Source organism: Macaca fascicularis, chromosome 1 (assembly GCF_037993035.2).
Source record: "Macaca fascicularis isolate 582-1 chromosome 1, T2T-MFA8v1.1".
Taxonomy (NCBI): Eukaryota; Metazoa; Chordata; class Mammalia; order Primates; family Cercopithecidae; genus Macaca; species Macaca fascicularis.
Window position 1 is genome coordinate 127,079,385 of NC_088375.1, and position 22,267 is coordinate 127,101,651.

At 37.0% G+C, this 22,267-nt stretch overlaps 1 protein-coding gene across 16 annotated transcripts in view; it reads right to left on the bottom strand.

The window, feature by feature from the left end:
* The window catches only part of NTNG1 (netrin G1), a 352,207-nt gene that overhangs the window by 32,150 nt on the left and 297,790 nt on the right, over positions 1 to 22,267 (bottom strand). For 4 of the 16 annotated variants that reach the window (XM_045366139.3, XM_005542544.5, XM_045366146.3 and 1 more), the window contains 2 exons: positions 20,782 to 20,949; positions 14,922 to 15,056 (listed from right to left, as the gene is read on the bottom strand). The exons of 6 other annotated variants lie outside the window; for them this stretch is intronic. In XM_045366139.3, the coding sequence (XP_045222074.1) occupies positions 14,922 to 15,056; positions 20,782 to 20,949 (303 nt within the window). The remainder of the gene's footprint in view (positions 1 to 14,921; positions 15,057 to 20,781; positions 20,950 to 22,267) is intronic. 6 more of the 16 variants (XM_065548775.2, XM_045366159.3, XM_074000579.1 and 3 more) reach the window with 2 other exon arrangements.

Here is a 22,267-nt window from a genome sequence, read left to right on the forward strand (position 1 = left end):
CTGTTCCTCAGTGCCTTTTGGTTTACTAGGAAAATTCAGCCTTACTTTTTCAAGGGCAGTCTGACATGTGGTGAAATTGTTAATCATACTATTTTTAAAAAATATTTTTACAGGAATAAACAACCTTATTCTCTTCAAAGTTAGAGTCTCAATTTTAGTCTTTCTAGCATAAGAAGAGAAACCTTAACTTTGCTGAAAAATAGCACGTAGCATGAACTTGCTAAGAATAGCCAAATAACCCCATGGAAAGCCCCCCGAGGAGTTCTAGAAAAAAATAAAATAAAATAAAATAAAAAGGGAACTGAGGAACTGAGTGCTTGTTTCAGACATACAAACCCCTAAGGGTATTAACAGTCAAGCTGATAATAGTCAAGTCTCCAATAGGTCTGATGGTGACTCTGTGAATTGTGACTGCCCAGTAATCACTCCTGGATAACTGGTTTCTGCCCAGGTAGAGAACCCCATCTAGTTTTTGGTCTGTTTAGGGGTCACCATAATTTAAGACCCCTCCAGTAGGCAGGTATTTTAGCATTACAGGGTAATATCCAGGATTTAGGATGATCCTAAAATTGATGAAGAATTGCTGCTGAGGTTAGGATGAATTCACTGAATACAATTTATCACAGGTTGCTTTATTTTCCTATTTGGAACCTGCAAGACTAAATGGCATTGATTTTGGACAAAATCTTAACTTAAAATTCACGTTTACAGACGGGAATTAGTATATGAAATGACCACACAAAAAGTCATAATAGGTATTAAATCTCATAATTTTGTAGCCGCCTTCTTTTTTTTTTTTTTTTTCTGGGAAGGAGCCCAGAGGATTATCATAGCTTTCATTTTTATTATGTCATTCATTTGTAACTTGATTTCTTAAATTTGTTGATCCATTCTTCACCATTTTCAATGAAACTCTGAGGGTGGGTACCATCATTTATACTTTTATTATCTCACTGTGTGCCCATACTCTGATAGAAACTGGGTTAAACATTTTAATTCATTGTGTAATTTAATTCTCACGGATAGTGATGTGAGTCCAATTCTTATCTTCATTTTACATGCACAAACTGAGGCTGAGGCTGCATTTTTCAACACTAAATATTTGTGTGTGCAACAATAACAGACATATACCGCTAGCTGATTCTATAAGAACTTAGGCACATTAGCTTAGGTTGCAAATACTACATTTGGTTTCATTATTTTTAAAATTCTGTCATTGTCCAAAATGTTCTTACTTCTTTATCCCAAGTCTTTAAAAATTAACAGGTGTTAATATATTTTTCTAGTTCTATTCACTTTTAAAAACATAACTGAACATAACTGAACATAAACAGGAATTCTTGAAGAAATAGGATAAAGCTATCAGTAGGAATAAAGCAGTCATACATTTTTATTTATACCTACTTGCTTTCTCCCTGTCTAGAAATATTTTATCAAGACAAGTATGCAATGAAGAAGTTGGTTTTAAAAAATGGTAATTGGGAACCTGGTAAAATATATTTTAGTGCAATGCTAATCATGTGTGTCAAGATAAAGGAAATTAAGGTAGCTTAAGTTTTCAGTTCTCTTCAGAAAAATCAATTATAAAGCAGTTACGCTGCTGACACTAAACAATAAATCCCTGGATTTAGTTAATAAAAAAAGCTTCTACTTTTTGAAGGTTTTTTTTTTTTTTTAAAATCCAGCAGAAGAAGCTCATAACATTGATTTTTGAGAGAGAGAGAGAGAGAGAGAGAAAAAAAAAAAAGACTCTTTAAGTCAGGTATTTTTAAATCCAGACATATTCTTGGTCTTAGCCTGTTGGGATCAGAAATCACTGACCATCTAGGGAACATGTCTTTATAAAGCTTCCCACAGTCTGCAATGCTCTTGGCATTAGTTACCTTGAAGTCTAACTAGGAGTGGCACACTGGAGGCCAGCTTGCATCTCACTTGGGGTTCTGAATATCTTGAGTCAATTCACGGCTGGATTAAATCTCTCTGAGAATGTATAATTGCTAAATATGTTGTCCTCAATCCTGGTCGCAGGTTATCATCACCTAGGGAGTTTTGTAAAATACAGATGCCTGGGGTCCACCCCCAGAGAATCACACTTAAGAAGGTTGGAGTGGGGCCAGTGATTACTATTTCATTTCAATCTCAATTAACCTTTATAGAGTCACTGAGATGTTCCCTGTCTTGTCACTTTCTAGTTTTGGATGATTAGGATCTTGCTGTCATTCTTTCCCTTTTGTTCTTATAAAACCAATGACACAAAGGTTAGCCACGGAGAAAGAAAGTTTTTCAACAAGTACAGTTCTGCTCATCTCTTTTCAAATGAGCAATTAATAATTCATAACAATTAAACTGAGTTATGAGTTTCTTTTTCAATACGTTTCCAAACATGAATAGATTAAATGGTAATTGCCATCAAATTTTATGTTCTGTTTCATGTGCTCAATAAAAATTTATCTTTTGGAGCTCACTTTCTATTTCCTTTTGATATATTCATAACCAAATGCAATATACTATATTAAAATATTTATTATTAACCTATCAAATATTAACCACTTTTAAATGGTAGGGATGAAAGAAAACAAACAGGCTACTTGTTTAAGTTTTCATGATTTTTCTTATTTTAATATGATTTGGATTTGTAGAATACATAAAAATGGATGCCATGAGATACTATATGAGTTCCTGCCCCTTATATAAAATTTTCCAAGGTATATGTATGCCCTTGATTTCCCAGCCACCGTTATTCTATAAACTCAAAGTGATAAAAAGCAACAACAAACCCCCTTGGGCTTAAGAGTCAGTTTATCCTAAGTTAAAACTTTCATTTATTATCTTGTCCTCTGCTTCTCAAACTTCACTGTGCATATGAATCACCTGGAGATCTTATTAAAATGCAGATCAGTCAGTCTGCAGGTGGGTCTGTGAATCTGCGTTTCCAACAAATTCCCAAGTGATGCTGAGGATACCCACTGAGGGATCAGACTTTCAAGCTGCAAGGATCTACATAACTTTGTGCAGATTACTTAAGCCTCTGTGGGCCTCAGTCCATTCATCATCTGTTAAATGGGGATAACTGCCAATGGGGTTTATAATTGGCAGACTATAAATGGCTTGGCATAGTGCCTGGCACATGACAAGCATATAATTAATAGTGTCCATTGTCATCGCTATTACATATTAATAAGGAGAGGTAATGTATGACTTAAATGAGTGGCTAAACCAGAACATTGTTAAGGTTCCTGCTCAGATATAAAATTCTACGGTTATAAGTCAGAGATAACTATGATCAGAAAAGCAAGCTAGAAAAGTGGTACTAGAAGTCAATCGTCTCAGATTTTGACAAGAGAAAGGTACTGTTAGACTGGAGACCCCTCTTGAACCGTGGCCCTTGGATGGCAGGAATCCCATTTATCTTTTGGTGCCAAAACTTAGCACAATGTCTGGCATGTACTAGGACTTTAATATTTGTTAAACAAATGATTTGTGAATTAATGAATGAAAATAGAAGTGAATGCATGATTGAATAAAAAGGTAAATGCTTTGGGCAACCTGTTAGCCAGGCCAGTTTGCCAGGAAGGATAATTTAAAAGATTTAGCAAGGCTGTGTTAAGAAGCTCCTTCTATCACCTTGACTAAATTAAATTCAGTAACCAAAGATGAAACAAAGGCATAGTTTTCTGTAGAGTACAGTATGATCTCATCTCATTTGTTGTATTTAAAAGGACATATTGAACATAGTTGATTGAACCATGTTTTATTAGATGTTTCTATCAAGTGAAGCACAAACTCCTCCATGCCAAGACCCTGGACTGTCTTTATTAAAATTGTTACTTCAGAAATTTCGAGGCCTGATTTAACTATATGGAATTAATACATCATGTCTGTATGTAGTTTAGCATCCTTGTTGCAAAATCAGCAACTTTAATTTTTCATTTAATTAGAACAAGGATGTAATATCTCAGGAAAGACTTAATAGTATACCCAAAAACCTTCCATCTGGTGAGCCAGCAACACCATAGAGAGTGCAGTGATCGTGGCCTCTGACATTACATCACTAATAAATTGTCAAGTTATCCTGATAACAAGCTCTTCTGTAAACTCCCAAACTTTGTCTTTTTGCATTCAAAATCTGTGGGAACATTGTAGTTGTCCATATTATTGATTTTCATGATAAGGAATATGGGTTAACACACACGCTAAGTCCATTGGGTCAACAATACTAATTGAAAAGAGGCCTAAATGTATGTCTTAAAAATAAAATCAATATTTTGTCATTTTTATAGTGTTTTATCTCTGAGACATATGTCCATTTCCCCAGAAGAGTTGTAGTTTAGAAAAAAAATCTGTAATATGTATTGTTAATCCTACACTTTTGCAGAATAAGGGAAAGAATATTGTTAAAAATATATCTTAGCAATTGTCTCCATTTAAAAATGAACATCCAGCAATGTCTGGATGATCTTGACTACTAACCAGTCAAAGATTAAGGTGGAGGCAGAGCAGATGAACTGTGTGTAAGTCTAAATGTCCATGTGCATACAGTATGTGCTTATATTGGAATTTACATCAAGACAATCATTTGCTCTGTATTTATGAAGGCCTTTTCTCCCCTCCTTGTAGCAATGGATAACTGAAGGATGGGATGAAAAGCATATATGCATTTTAACAGTGATGGGTTATGACATTATTCCTGTGGGTAATCCAGAATCTCTCGGGTTCAATGGGCTCAATCACACTGAAAAGAGAGTTGGGCAGAAATGGTAGGGGTTCACATTCACAGCACTGTCATGCACTGTGTTCAGAATAATTGTCTCTGATACTAAAAGGCAACAGTAAAAACCTACATTCTGAACATGTTCTGTATGTATTTTTTCCTGTGAACATGGTATTATAACCTGATATTATTACTGTAATTGTCTCTAAATAGAGCTTCTTGCTGATATTCAAGGTGACGGGTTGTTCCTGCAGAATACAACTGAATGATTCCTTATACCAACATGAGCAATCCCGATCACATTATGGCCACCCTGACTTCTCTTTCATTAGTTGCTGATTGTACTAAATTGATGCTAAATTGGCTCGGCTGGCTCTTCAAGCCTTTAAACAGATGGCACTGACTATGTCTATGATCTTGTCCTGGAAATTATATGGTCAAAGCCCTCACATTTCTGGGAACCCTAACATTTTTCTTAAGATCAGTTAGGGCCTTGTAAATAAGAACCAGTTAGTTCAACTTCCTGTGATACCCATGTCAAGCCAGAGGACACATTTTAATGAAATGTGTTTCTTTTATGTTCTTTCCTGCCTTCTGCTTCACATTCTTTATTTAACAGGTCCTCTGTTTCTTCATCTTGAATTGCTGTCTGAGTTTGGAATAAATCAAACTGTGATCTGCAAGCCCAATGCAGCCTGCTTCCTGTGTACAGTGGTCTAGGAACTAAGGATGGTTTTTACCTTTTTTAAATGACTGAAACAAAATCAAAAGGAGAATATTTCTTGACACATGAAAATTACATGAAATTCAAATTTCAGCGTCCATAAAAAAAGTTTTACAGGAACACAGCTATACTGTTTCATTTTAGCATCGTCTATGGCAGTAAAATAGCAGAGTTGAGTAGCTGTAACAGAGACTGTATGGCCTACGGGGCCTAAAATTGTTGCCATCTGGCCCATTACAGAATGAATTTGCTGACCCCTGGAGTAAATTATCAAAGCTTCTGTCTCCATCTGCAAAGTAAAAGTGACAAAATCCTATAAAATGCCATTTGATTAACAATAAATATTCACTAGTGACTGGTGTGCCACTTAACAGGTATTTGAGTTGATGGAATTATCCTCTTTAAACCTCAGTTTTGTCATCTATAAAATAAGGAAAATAATCTCCTGTGGAATGAGATAATGTTCCTGACACATACAACAAAGGGCTCAATAAGTAACACTTTTTATTATTTTAAAATAATAATAATTCTTTACTAGAAGTAAGTCTATACGTAAACTGATGGGACCATTTGTAAGATTTCAGGATTACAGAATTTCAGTCCAAGAAGGAACTTTGCAATATCCAAGCTCTCTCTAGGATTTCACAGAAGGAAATTCAAAGGCTGATGTTGGAGCAAACATTCTTTGGAGAGGTGGTGGAGTTACACCCAGAATAAGACCCCGACTCCAAATCTAAGGCTCCTTTTCACCTCATTGTATTGAGTCCTAGAATTTAGTTTTCAGGAACCCTCTCATCATAGTCTATCTGTGACTCCTCTTCCCCAGGATTCTGTTCCACTTGGGGGTGAGAACTTGCCCTTGTTTAACTGAAATATTTATTCTGCAAGTTTCAAGTAGGATGACCCTTTTGCAATTGGGCTGATTTTCACATTTAGACACTATCTTTATATATGTAGCTTTAGAAAATTTTGAAATATTTTTCTCACACTCACTCACACATACACTCATTAGTGTGTAAAGAATGGCCCAAGGTGAAACTCCATTTATGTACTTATGTAAGAAGAGAGCTTCACATATTGTATTACCACTTGGCCTTCTTATCATCTTATTATCAGGTAGGATCAGGCTGTTGCTTTGATTCTCAGCTACTAGCAGATAAAACTGTGCCTGCATTTTTCCATGAGCACTAGCATTTCACACACCTTTTACTGTCAAGCTTCGGTGGTTCTCTGGTGTGAAATGGTGGAGTTTGGGCATACATGTCCTTCTCCATTTTCTCTTTAAATGAAGGGGGAAATTAACATGGATTGTCAAGTAAATATGAAAAGTTGCCCACCCAGGACAAAGTGGAGGCCCCTCTCTGAGCTGAGCACAGGATGGCCAAATAATAGGCAAGCCTCAGAATGCCAGCAAGTTCCTGGAATTGCTGTCTGGTATGTCCACTGTCTGCATTGCCCTAGGCTAAGCTTCAGCAATTCAGGAGCTGTGGGTTTTGAATGTATTTAGGATATGATGCTACTGTGAAGTACATTCAGAACAACTCACTGCTTTCAAGCCAGCTCCATCAGTATACGCATTTTGTGTTTGCTCTGAATGGAGCCATTAGCGTGTGGAGAGTTAAAGTTCTTTCCACAGCAGAAGCCCGGACTCTCCATGCTCAGGGGTAGCATCAGGTCCCAGATGTTTTAGAGGTCTGTGGGCTTTTGCGAACAATCCCAAATTAAATTTACATTAAGAATCAAGGGAAAATAAGAACTGCATCTGGATGCAATGGCTATTAGGAAGACTGAGTGGTGTGGCATCTTCCTGCTGAATCAAGAGAAATTTCACAACTGGGGGCAACCCTGGGGTTTGCTCTTCTAGCAGACAAAATGATCCTTTTTTGCCCCCAGGAGTACTACCAGCTTATTTGTAATTCCTGCAAATTGCCACTTTCTATCTTCTGTCTTTCTAACATTTTCCTTTTTAAATTGCCTCTGGGAGGCTCCTACTGGTTCTGTTTAAAGAGCACTTCCTTCCCACCCTTAGGAGTTGTACCACAGTAACATCAAGTGCCTTGCTCTGAGTATTTATATTTCATCACCCTTATGTATGTGGTGCTTAGCAAGGGAAACGATGCTGTGTTCAAGGTGCTATTGGAAACTAATGAAACTAAGGAAATTAAAAACTTGGATTCAGTGACGCCATTCATTTTATTGATGAGACCAACTTGTAGTGATAGAGATTGATAGAGATGTGAGGGCCAAATGAGGGAAATCATATGTCTAGCAACTACAGATGCTCTGCAGCATCACAGACAAATCCTTGTTTAAGCGGCATGCTGCCTGTCAATGAATTCAAAGTGTGAGGTCAACTGGTGAAATGTGAACTGGACATTTTAATGTAACACGACAAATAGGAAGAGACAGCAACTAGAAGCAATTGAAAAATTACAAGTTAGGCGCAAGGTATTTGTCTAGGGAGGTATAATCTTCATCTCACAGATGCAATTGGAAGCATCATCTTAATACCTTCAGGATCACAAGTTGTCAGGACTGTAGTAGTTAATCCCCTCCAAAAACAAAAAAAGAAAAAAAAAAGAGGAAAAAAGAAAACCTCCTGGACTATAGTAATAGAAGAGTTTGATAGGAACCAATTAATCCCTAGAATAAAAGGAATTATTTAAGTCTCTAGTTTCTGATTTTTGGAAACCAGAAGTGAGGACTGAGAATATGGCTAGTGGGAAGTATGAGAGTCTGAGATCGGTGGGTTAAGAAAGATGAGTGTGTAGGGGACAGCTGAGTGATCAAACTGTGGTTCTTACTAGCAACTGAGGTGGGCACCTTTACGATGCCTCCCCTCTGCTGCATGAGTGTGGTCTGACGTTAAAGCTGGAAAGTTGAAGAGGCCCTAAGGAGTTTTCACTCAGCTTCTTATTTAAGCCAAATTCTCCAGAAAGCATCACTGATAGGAGCCTATTCAACTTCTATTGGAACTTCTCCAGAGTCTGGGGAAGTTGTCATTACTCAATGCACCTACTACATTCTCAGACACCTAGAAAGTCTAACTGTTGGAAAATGCTAAATTGAAACCCATCTCCATTAGTTATGGTCCCTGTTCTATCTTCCTGAACCACATCTACTTGTTAGCCCTCCAAACACTGGCTGACATCTGTAACATATGTTATCAAGCTGCTTCAACGCTGTTTCATATGAAAAAACTTTCATCAAAGAAGGGACTCTCTTACATCACTGTCTGCAATGCTAGAAAGCTGTTTCCAAGGACTGGCCCCTTGATGTGGGCTGCTCAGTTCATGTTTTAGTGGGACTATAACCTCCTTTGATCTTTGTTCAGCCTGAAATTGTTTGCTCCTTTGCCACTTATATAATATACTGTTGTCTAAAATTGAGCTTTAATGTAAGCTAACATCTTTACATTTTTGTCATTTGAACTATGTCGACACAGCCCTATGCCAGCTGCATTTTTGCAAATTATTTAGCCTAAATTTGCAACACAGTGTAGGGACTCAAATAATGTTCATCAAAACGTCAGAAGAAAAAGCCTTTGATAGTCAAGTTGGTTAATGTAGAAATTTCTCATTTTTTTCTAGGTAGTCTATTGGGAATTTATGCTTTCATTTTTAATAAAAGTGATTATTTGTATGTGTATGTGCTTATGTGCACACCCATTTTTAAAGAGGTCTAACATCCTACCTTTTTCCCCCAGGAATATTTTGAATTTTTCTTAATGTTTAAAACAATATCTCTTAGATTTTTTTTTTTTTTTCTTGAGAAGGAGTCTCGCTCTGTTGCCCAGGCTGGGGTGCAGTGGCCGGATCTCAGCTCACTGCAAGCTCCGCCTCCTGGGTTTACTCCATTCTCCTGCCTCAGCCGCCCGAGTAGCTGGGACTACAGGCACCCGCCACCTAGCCCAGCTAGATTTTTGTATTTTTAGTAGAGACGGGGTTTCACCGTGTTAGCCAGGATGGTCTTGATTTCCTGACCTTGTGATTCGCTCGTCTCAGCCTCCCAAAGTGCTGGGATTACAGGCTTGAGCCACCGCGCCCGGTCATCTCTTAGATTTTTAATAGTGTTTGCTCCCTTATGTGACAATGCCTTCTCCATGTTACCAACAAGTGGTAGTTCCCCAGAGTGCTTCTTCCACTCTTAAAGAAATTCTCATTAATGCAAGTCAACCGTTCTACCAGAACAAATCTTTTAGCAGAACTCCTGATATTTGAATTCCCCCATTTTGGAAGATAGAATACTTAAATTTTCTAATTTTCCTCTGAACAATGTATCCTCTAACTAGTCTAGTGGTCTACAATATGCTCTCACAATACTTTTGTTATACAGTCCTTGGTCTTGACTGAAACATATTTCACTATCTCTACCTTGTAATGCACAATGCACATCTATACCTGCTTGACATACATTACTCCTCTTAAATCCTTTTATGTATTTCTTTTGAATATGTTTTACCATTGCATATCTTTATCCCCAGCATGAGTTGCATTCCGTCTTCATAACACCTGCATATTTATCTCTGGCATGAAATGTTGACATTCTTGATTATTATTATGATAAGCACAATACAATGTGTTCTGAAAGATGTCTACATCCTAATCCCCAGAACCTCTTACCTCACTTGGCAAAAGAGACTTTATAGATGTGATTACATTAAAGATCTTGAAAAGGAGAGATTATCCGAGATTACACGTGTGGACCCAATCTACTCACATGGTTCCTTAAAAATGGAAAGCCTTTCCCACTTGTGGTGAGAGAAGGATGTGATCTGTCGTCACCTTGCTATGGTACTTTGGTTTTTATTTCCTATAGCTCTGGTATCTTCCAAAATCATAACATTAACTGATATCACCAAATCTTTTGACTTTCACTTAAATAAGCAGACTATGAATTCTTCTGAAAGTACCATTAGTATTCACTCAAGTTAACAATTGGTGGCTTTAATAAACCCTGCAGGATATTCCCATGTGTCTTACATACATCCTCCAGGAAGACAACATATCTTCTCACCAGTCACATTAGTTCTACAAGTGGCTATTTCCACTCTCCCAAACTGAAAAGTCACAAATCTCCTTTACGTCCAGTTTCTTTGGTGCTGATAACAACTATTTAGTTACTTCCCAATACATGTTAACCCATCATATTTTATATAAAGCATGGAATGCTGCTTCCTATGTAGAAGGTTCAATTTTATTCTCTGGAACCTAGCTATTGCCTCTTCTCTGATTTCAAAAGGGTCATTTAAAACTTTTTTTCTTTCTTTCCAATGTTTCATTTTTCTATTGGGCAACCTCAACACTAATTTTGATTCTGCCAGGCCTCCTTAAAATCTTATTATTTCTGTTTTCTTTTCTAGGTTATTCGTTCTGTGCTGTCTAAAGACCATTCATTCTAGTGGTTTATAAGTGTTTCACCTTTTAATTCAGAGCGACTTGCCTACATTTACACAGTACATAATTGGTGGCCTTTCAAGCAGAAAGTTTGCTGGTGAGCCTGGAGTTTTTAAAATGTTCCTAGCTCAAACCCCATAATTGCTTTGGGGTCAGCTTTGCTTCACTCTCTTGAATCAGTCTTGTCTCTAACCAGGAGGCTTTTTAGAAGCCCCCAGGTCAACAGTTTGATTCTTCAATAGTGGCCGAATTTGCTGCAAGTTCTGCAATAACATTGCATGAAAGCTTTTGAACATGAATTCTTGCCTAGTTCTGTGGCATATCCACATGTGCTTGGAAGTAGTAATAATAATTGAGTGCTTACTATGTACTATGAGGTTCACATTCATTATTGTATTTGAACCTTCACAATTACTATATGTGTTAGGTCATATTATTACCCCATTTTAGATGAAACACCAGGCTTAGACGGTCGAAGTAATTTCCTCTTAGTCTTGCAGGTCATAAGAAGTGGAGATGGAATTCAGACCCTGGTCTGTATGAATCCAGAGTCTACTCAAGCATAGTCACTTTTTCTATTCACAGAATATAGGCAACAGTGTCAGTTGCTGAATCCCTTTTTTAAATCTTCTGTTCCCAAACCCAAGTCCTTTTGGATCACAATTCCACATGGCTCCTTTTGATAATCCTCTGGGAGGACTGGAACCTTGGGCCTGGGTCCCTTGGACTCTTCTTGATATCTCCTACTGCCTCCCTGGCAGTGCCTACCTAAATGTCTGCTTACTTTCAGCTCATCACTGCAATACCACTGTCAGCCCTACTCTCCCACTGGTTTTCTGCTTGGCGTTGATTTCGTGTTGCCAGGTTAATAGCTCTTCTACTAATACTGTGGCCAAATCCAAGGATGGGTTCAACTCAGGGCAAGTGGAAGTCGGGGTGAGCAGTGGGAGAGAGGAAAGGGAGACAGGGATGCACTCGAGGGGCATTTTTGAGTGCATTCATGTGTGTGAGGACAGGAACCAAATGAAAACAAAAAGTACATATCAACCTTCCAGCACCAACTAATCAGAATGTACATCAACTATAATCCTGGAGCAGGTGCTAGTGGCATGCTACTGTGACACGCGTTACCCCGTTATTGCTGATCTTTGGTGACAGCCCAAGAGATCCCAGGGGAAGGCACTTCAGAATCTTGGTGAAGTAGCCATTTACTAACTGACAGAAGAATTTCTATATTTTAACATAGAATACCAGCCCTATGTGGGCGGGTCTAAGAGAAGGAAGAAAGATTTCAGAGTGAGAAAAATCTCCTATGTTCTCAAAGGTGCGTTTGGATGATGTTAAATTTATATATCAAATCTAATTTCAACCCATTCCATTCCTTTCTTTACTTAGTAGCTAGAATAATCTTTTTAAAAACAAATCTGTTCCTTTCATTTCTCTGCTTAAAACCATATGATGGAACCCATATCTTCTTCATATGAGGATTCCCATTTTCTTCCCCGACAACATAAAATGACTTAGTTTGGGATTCATGAAACCACATAATCTAGTCTCTGGATGCTGTTTAACATCTCCCCTTACTCCCAACATATGTGTATGCTCACACACACACACGCACACACACACACGTTCTGGAACACAGTGTGTTATCTCAATCACCTTTACCCAAGCAAGATTCCTATCCTGGAAAGCTCCACTGATCCTTTAGTGCTTAACTACGTGTCACTTCTCATGGAAGCCTTACTCCCCATGTTGGACTTCACCAATAAATAACATGTACATTCCTCTTATTGAGCTCTGATTACCTTCTATCATAATTGTTAGGCCTCTCACTTGGAGGTGAATTCCATGTCCACATGTCCTCCCTCTTTTCATCCTTCTGTGCCCTACCATTAGCCCAGTGCCTGAGTCATGGTAGGTACTCAACACATACTCAAAAGAATAAATGCATTTTCTCTCATCATCTCAGTGATCTATGTAACAAATATGTGAGGTTCTGGAACTGAGGCACAGAGGGTTTTATGATTTGTATGTGGTAGAGTAAGGCTTAAATTCAGTCTTTTGATTCCAGAAGGGAAACGTTGGTGACAATATCATATCTTTTACATTACTCCAATAATTAATACAGAAAAATTGGGTTAGGTCCATTTTGAGATGCGTTTTCCCAAAGCAGGATTTATTTATTTTCCTCTCCCAAGTCTTATGCTGAGTACACTCCAGCAACCCATTCTTTAGGTCCTGCTTCCTCAGGAGCTTTATTTGAGATCTCTTTGAGAAGTGTGTCTTAATTACAAAGTCTCCTTATTCTTTATGCCTTGAGTCTTGGTGCTGGTTTTGATTTTTCCTTTGCCTATTGCCCTTCTCCTCTCCTGACTATTGGCCTGCTCTAGGCCTTGAGGTCTAGCTGTGCCATGATTGATAGCTTCCCTCTGAGCCCTGACACTTGACAGGGTTGCTGGGATCCACCAACTCTCCCAGGCACTAAGGACTAGCACTTTCTGGAAAACAACAGCACGCAAAACTTTTAAACCATGGCTTTATCTAGGCCTTATGTGCAGGTGTGCAGCCTGACTTCTGACTATTTGACTGTCTTTCAGTGTTCCTCTCCAGCAAGGATGGAGACCTTAGTCCCCAGTTCCTGGATCCCATTCTAACCTTGGCCTGCTCAATGCCAAAATTTCACCTTATTGCCAGAACTCATTGCTGCCCATGGCATTTCATTTTAGATTTACGTTACTTAGAAGTATGGCTGCCAGATAACTATGTATTCCATAAGTAACAGAGAGAACATTCTATAATATGCTATAGAAAATGGAGCTACATAGTTATTATAGAATTCGTCATACAGAATTTATTTTATAGAGTACAAAAGTTGCTATTACTACTGCATTATATAAATAATATATAGTTTTCTATAGAAATTGGCTTTAGATGATTCCTGCATGCTGACATTTGTTTCAAGTGAAAAGTAAGCAAAAATAACTGGGGCTGTGCTGTCCAATATGGTAGACACATGTGGCTATTAAGCCTTACAGTATGGCCAGCCCTCACTGACATTTTCTGCAAGTATAAAATGCACATCTGACTTCAAAGACAATAAAAAACATGAAAAATATAGCCTTAATAATTTTGATAGTAGTTATATATTGAAAAATAGTATCATATAATTTGAGCTAAATATAATAGTTATTAAAATTAATTTCTCTTATTTCTTTTTACTTTTTTAATGTGGAAAACAAAAGCATCTCAAATTACATATGTGGCTAGCTTGATTTTCTATTGAATCACACTGTTACACAGGATATGTCTTGTGGTTCTTTAATATTAGCAAACTACCTATGTATAGATGACATGGAAAGTTAGTTCAGAATTCAAAAGCAGAAAAGGTTATAAACGACAGAAGGAACCTTCTGCCTTGATTTTAAAATTCATGTTCCTTGTACACACTGACATGCCACCTGCCTTGACAAGCTTTGAAGAACTGGTAATCTCAAGAGAAATGGGGCTGAACCAAATGACATTTGTCCACAGCTCCCCGTATAGTGCCTAACCTCAGAGGTTTAAAATCAATATTGTTTTTTGTCATTTATTTTACCCCATGTTTAAACATTCCTTAGATTTATTACCTTTAGGTTTTCGGTTAAGATTCAGTGATGGGTATGATAGCAAGGGTAGTAATAAGTTATGTAGATATCATTTAATTTATGAACTCTGGAGCTCCAGGGTAACTTTCACTTCAAGAAATATATTAACCACATGCACATCACCCTTCATTCTGCGGTGAGGATTTCCAAGCTGGGTCCCTATTGTGCCACTTAATTTATGGTCTGGCCAGGTATATGGATCTCCATACAATATTTCAATATAAGTTGCTCCAGCTAACTGAGGGGATGAAGATGGGCTTCAAAAAAGCCAGCTGGACAGCTGATGGATTGCTCTCCCATACATTGGCCGCAGCATTAAGTAGCTTTTAAAACTTGTCAGCGGTTTGGATCTTTTTCTGCTCTGAGAAGCTGCACACACCGGCCTAGCCAAGCAGAATCAGCCATGCTGCAGCAGGCAGAGGGCAGCTCCCAGAGTTACTTACGTTGACAGCCGTAGTGCCAGGAATTTCCCGGCAGACACTCATCACACTTAGGCCCTGTCGTTCCAGTCTTACACTCACAAAATCCTGAGCCATTACAACGATCATGGATTGAGCCCAAAGGGTTACAATAACACTCTGTAGAAACAAGACAACACACAGGCTGGAGACAAGTCTGCATGGCTGATAGGTTATCAACACAGGAGCGTCATGTACTTAAATGCATCACTTACTTAAAGAAAGATGTCCATTAATGAAATGCTTTGGCAAATATGGCTATTTCACGATCATTTGTTTATTTGCTTAGCCTTCCATGATATCATTTTTATGATATGATATGAGAGGAAATCAACTGAAAACTTCCAAGGAAATAAGACATGCTTTTCACTGGTAACAGATCGTAATGGAGATTCCATTTGTTAGGATATTTTTAGATGGTTTAATAAATACCATGAGAAGTTTGTATATCAAGGATAAATCAATATGCCATCAGTGTAAAATGTGTTTTAAATTATTCAAATGGGCTTAGCCATTGCACTCAGTACTTGAGAACTGCTGAACATTTTAAAAGTACAATATGAATGCATTTTGCTCATTCAAAGGTAGTTTTACTTTATGATTTGGGACAGCACCTTAACTTATTCACGTATATACTATTTTGTGATGAGCCTTTAGATGTTGTATTTGCTAGGCATATCAGTGCAGCTTTTATGCAGCCCAGATTAACAATCATGAAAGAAAAATAAACTCTGTAATAACAAATCAATTTCAACATAGTTATAATTTAAGATGTATATTTTTCATTATAATGTCTGCTGGCAGGACAATATAGCTTTGCAAAATAAAAGGTGAATAGAGTGTTTTTTGATTCCTCACGCATTCTTATATAGGATATTTTTACTTCTGAAGTTCTATCTTGCTTAAAGCTTGAACCAGAAATGGATATCCTTTAGGCTTCTATTAGCTGGAAAGATAGTGCAGGTAGCTTGCAGCTTTTGGGTACTGTGAGCTAAAGTTCCTTTCCTCATTACTCTTCCAATAATTTTGGGGAAGTTATTGTGCCTCTCAGTTTCCATTATTTAAAAATGGGTACATTAAGCAGTTCCCTCACTACAAACCAAACAAAACTATACCATCCAACTAACTGAGAGAAGTCTTGAAAATTTAGTTTAACATAATCAAGTTTAGCATATTAGATTTGCTATGGGGATTCAGGGTTTAGCCTTATGGATGGATCCAGGGGTTTGACTCTAAGTTTGTGTCATGGACACTAATTATATATTCTTCAAATAAATGTGGAGTATCTTAGAATTATGATTTATTTTATGCTAATTAAGTCAGGTTTCGAGTTCAGTATTCTTATAAAACAAACATTTATATGATGAATAGTTATATACGTAGGGAAAAATAAAACTTAATAAACTCTAAAATGCTCTCTCCTTGCCTGGCTTAGTTTGTACTTAACAACTAGAGTTTTGTTTTAAATTAACATTTTCTATTTTAATATGCATGTGTATATGGAAGCTGATTAAAAATATTTTAAAATACTAATTTTGTGAAAGCTTTTAATGTTTGTCTGTACACAGGTACATTATAAATTTGTACCAATATCGAAACTGTAATTTTTTTCACTGTTTAAAGTGTGTAAGTTGACAATGAGTCACCAACATTTTGTAAGCCAGTAAGCAGAGTTACATCTGGCCAACGTTAATTCACATACTCCTCCAATAAGCCCATGACCATTCATTAATATAAGGTTTTAGAGGCAAAACATGTAAACAAAATTAAACAAAACAGTAGAACATTTAAACCATAATATATTCCCAGTCATTGTCATAGGAAAATGTGGGTAAGTATAATGTTTTGCAGTCATGAAAATAAAGGACAAGAAGGGGTGTGACCTTCTCTTCACCTTACGTAACAAATAATTCAGTTTTTAACAAGTATCATTTATGGAATGATGGTCAATGGTGGATGCTGGAATAACGCAAAGAGCTTTGGAGGATCATATTTTATTCTATGAAATTAGGAAGAACATCAGGACTGTTAGATTACAAAGCAACATCAAATACCTGGGGGGGGCGGGGCTTGATTTAAAAGTTATACTAGAATTGATTTATAGGTATTGAAAGTGTCTTATATTCAACTTATTCTATTAAAGGTACCTCTGATTACCGGATCATGGGTTTCAAAGGGGAATTAAAAATAATACATCATAATTTTAAGAAATGCTTAGCAGCAGCAGCTGAACTCTGTTTCATTGTGATGCAAAGTTTGTTAGCAGGAATATTAACAGTGATTACTCAAGGTCACAAACCATATATCCTCTAGCTTCCTGCTTAATGCTCAAGTTTACATGAAACAGAAGCATGCAAGGATGTCATGTTCATGTAATTGCTGCATCATCACAGGGTAATTACATGTATCTTTGGAGACATGTCTGTGTTTGGAATTTGTACAAGAAATGGGCAAATTCACCAGTAATTACGAAGCAGCAATCACGGTGGCAACATGGAATAGCCTGTTGCATTTTATATTTGCCATAATATAAAATGATGCAAGTATTTTACAACATCTATTTCATCACACAGAGCCTACATTTTGTCAAAGATATGAATTGTTCCTTCACAGTAAGGGTGGTGAATTTTATTGTCCGTTGTTAAAGAATTGGCAAAGGGTTCTCTTTTTTTATTTTTAATGTAGGTAAGACTTAGATGAAGTTCAAACTTTCCAGGATTAGTGCCTTATTCTGTGAAAGTGAATGGGGTAAATATCCCTTCATTTTCATTAGTGCTTGCTATACAAAATGGTATTAAAATTAACTCTCAATTACTTCTGATGTATCCTTTCAAATTTAATACTCAGTCCTGCCTCAAGCCCTTTAGGAATCTTAACTGTGGAAATAGTCTCATAGGGCAAACCTTAGCAATGGAGCCACAGGCTTCCAACGGCCCTGAGAGGGCAAACTCCAGCATTGTGCACAGGCAGCCCCAGTATCACTGCCCTCAGAGCCTCAGGCAGCGTGAGTGAAATCTACAGCTTTTTAAGGAAATTGTTATTAATTCAATGTCTGTATATAAGCACTACAGATAAAAGACAGACCTTAGTACCTATCAGCTAGCCAGATTTTTCAATTCATTCTTTAAACACAATTTTCTCCTTTAGAAAAGGGCAATAATTTAGGAAATTAGGGTGGGTGAGGGAATAATGTAGCTAATATTACCTTATTTTATTTTATTTTATTTTATTTCTTGAGATGGAGTCTCACTCTGTAGCCCAGGCTGGAGTGCAGTGGCGCTATTCTCAGCTCTCCACCCTCGAATTCAAGTGATTCTCCTGCCTCAGCCTTCTGAGTAGCTTGGATTGCAGGCACAGGCCACCACACTCAGCTAATTTTTTATTTCTTTCAGTAGAGATGTGGTTTCACCATGTTTGCCAGGTTGGTCTCAAACTCCTGAACTTAAGTGATCCACCTGCCCGGGCCTTCTAAAGTGCTGGAATTACAGGCAGGAGCCATTGCGTCTGGCCTAATGTAGCTAACTTTAATAGTACCTAAGAATGCACCCCTTTGTGTTCACCAAGTACTTCGTTTGGTTTCAAGTAGAAAATCCTAAATAGAAACAGGTTTAACTCAATAAAATGGAATTTTCCAAAAGTTTATAATTTTAATTAATAAGCTTTCTAGAAATGGAGAATAAAACTATTCTTGATTTTTAAAAGTAAAAATAAATACAAAATTGATATTGTTTTTCATATTTCTTCTTCTTAGTTTATGTGATTTAAAAGGCAGACGCTGAATGGATTGTTTTCTAGTCTGTAGATAATCAAATAAGGATTCACAACTGAACTATATACCTCTTAAAACAGGATAGAGAGAAGCAGATTTGGAGTTCACAGTGTACCTCAGAACTGGAAAAAAGGCCAAACTTCCTAATAATAAAATACTCTAAATAAAATATACTGTGATATTAAGTTACCTGATAAGAGAAATTTTATGGAATAAAATACTTTCTTTTAAGGCCTTTATTAGATTGATTTAAAATAATATTAAATATTATAAAACATTTTAATCTTATGTATTTTGTAAAAATGGTTAGGTTTTTTATCCTGTGTTCCTATTTATTTTAGCTTTTTTGTTGTTTACCTATTTATAGCATGACATTTATATATTTTTACAAATGACATTCAGTAAAATGTACTCTGCATTCAAAATTTAGACATCTACATGTCTTTTGATTTTTATTAATATCCTCAAGTCTTTGTAACCCAAGTGTTATGAAGACAATTGAACTTCTGTTCATAAACTCAGAGTGGAATTGCTGCTGTTATTCAAAACGCATACCATAAGTAAAAGTTTGACAAGCTTAGCTTTGCTAATTGTGTCAGTGGTTGAGAGAAAGTGTTTAAGCTTTGAAGTCAGAAACCCTTTGCTGTAAGATTTGGGTCAATCTGCCTTACTCTTCTCCATGACAAGATAGGGGAAATAATTAGTGTAATACTTACCCCACTGTTTTGTTAATGAGGATTAAGTAAAAACAAAACAAGACATCTGCAAGCAGGTTCACAGTTGACTAAGTGTTTCCTGTGCATCCCATTTGATCCTCACCCGACTAGAAGGCTCAAATGACTTACCTATGGCACACAACTATGAGATAGCAAACTGAAATTTGAGCCTAGCTTTCTGGCCTCTAAGTCCAGTACTTTATCTCCTAATTGACAAAAAATAAATAAGGAGATGCTCTGAAATATAGAAAGTACTGTAGACACCAACAGTATTATATATATTTGGCCCAATTTGATTAAAAACAACTCTACAGCTATTTTTTGTGACACTCGGATCTTGACGATCCAATCAGAGGACAATGGTCACAGAAATATGGATTGGATTTCTTTTCTTGATAAAAAGATTGCTTGTCATTTTTCAGCTTGTGTATCCTATTGAACATACCTCAATGTGAAAAAGTCTACCTTTAAAATTGGGTGCCTATATAGCTACCTACTGGTGTGATAATGGCTACACATATATTTTTCAGCATTTCAAATATATGCACTGCTTAAGCGTGAATTATGAAGTGAAATTCCATTTATTGTTTCTTATTTTTCCATTGGCATCCCCACATTCTTAAAGACAGGTTTCACTACGTAAAAGGTAGATTTTCTGGGTGGGAAAGGCGCCTGGTCCTCCCTAGATGCCATGAGCAGTAGTCACTGGTGGGGAGGAAAGGTAAAGTGCTCAGGTACCTCTGCGGACGCAGTTTTCCAGGGATAAGATAATTAATTGCCTAGAATACTTTTGAGAAACTACTCCTCCTTTTTGGGAGCTGTAGGAAAATTCAATAAATGGAATTTCATTGCTATGGATGAAGAAGTCAGACAAACTTTTACATTTCCAGTTGCTAGTTATTTTCAATTTCAAATAGCAACATTTTCAATCTATCAATACTCACTGATCGCCAATTATATACCCCACTTTTTCATATCTATAATTAAATCTTGTATAATGAGTTTCTATTTTGAAAGTTGAATGTATAATTTAAGGCTATAAGATCAGTTCAGAATCATCAGGTTTTAAAATTTCATACAAAAACAAAAAACAGGAAGAAAGAAAGAAAATTCTTAATTTCTTTAACATGATTTCTGAGATCATCATATTTAAAGCAACAACATAAGGATTCAAAGTATATCCCCCAACTATGATTTCAACCAATACAAGTAAAATTTAAGTCCACCACAAGGATATTGACTCCATTGAGAAGGTTCATTCTGGTTCAACCACGGTGCATATCACCAGCCTCTCCACCCTAAATATCTCCCCGTAGCTCAAAAGGCACAGAACAATAGCTGAAATTGTAATGGAACTGACCTATGCACACATTCTCATCGTCCAGTTGTGCAGAAGCATTTCTGAAGTAGCCCAGCCTGCATAACTCACAGTGCTGCCCTCTAGTGTTGTGTTTACAGCTCACGCAAATGACTGTATTTAGCAGATCGATATAACTGCATCGATTGGAGTGGCCGAAGCATTCACAATCTTGCAAGGAAGAACAGAAATGTATACAAAGTGTATACAGTAGCAGAATAATAGCATACTACATGCTTGGGTAAAATGAGGGATGGAGAAAAGATGGTGGAATGGCATTACATATATGTGATTCAACACGACACATGGTGGCAACAGGTGGTTGTGACTGGCATGGAAATAGCATCTGTTTCAAGCGGGATAGAAAGGTCGGACATTCAGAACAAGACTGAAGATTGTTAATTCTTGGCAGACAAGATGAACAGAAGCATTTGCAGGTGTACGCCTTTTAAAATTTGGGAAGCCTCAGTTTCCAGTGATGCAAAAGTCTATTTTTTCTTTTTATTTTTGCAGATGGAGAATGTTACTGTCTTTGCACCATTTCCCTTATTTTCTCTTCATCTTTTCAGCCTTAAAAAAAGTGGGAGGGGGTTCTGTGAGCATTGAGGGTCTGAGTACCATCACCATGGCTCCTGTAGCTCTCTGACATCATGCCAAGACAGCAAATCAATCGGGGTTTCATATACATCATGGCAAATTTAATAGAGTTCTAGACAACTAAACAATTCTTTATTTTGTTTTTCCCCAATGCTAAGAGAAGATGGCTTTCTTAAGCCTTTCTTCACACCAAATCTGTATGTGTATGTGTGAGAGAAGACACAAAAAGTCGGGAGATAATTTGTGTGAAAAAGTGCTCTTCAGATTTCCTCCTTTTCTCTTAAGTTTCAAGAATAGTTTGCTATAAAAGAAGACTTAGGCAGCTACTGTAACCCCACATTTCTTTTCCTTGGTTTCTCTAATATGTTAGAGGTGTCTCTGAGGCTTAGGAGTGATGGTGGTAATGACTAGACAGGGAGATGAAGAAGATCATGAGAGTAGTTGGGGAAGGGTGGAGGGTGACCGGATTTCTTCTTTCTTGCATCTCATCTAGAGCAAGAAGTTGTAAATCCAATTCAACCTTTTTAAAATAAATGGTAATGACAAAGTCTCTGTTGGTAGAAATAATTATCACAAAAGTGCGAGTGGTAACTAGGTGGGGTATCTGTTTTGCCTTCTTGGAATATGGGAGTAGGCCTAGCTGGACATTTATAAGGAAGGCCAACCAGGATACTACAAATTTCGTTTGTTTAAAAATATTTCTTGCATCAATATCTTGCTTTTATTTTATCCCACTAGGAAGCTAAGCACAGTCACTATTTGAACACACATTCATTCTTTCATTCATTCAATAAATATTTTGATTGAGTTAGTCTACCTATGTGTCAGGAAATTGGCTAGGTGTTGAGTTACTATTTTGGCCTACATAAAATTTTTCAAATATTATATTTTG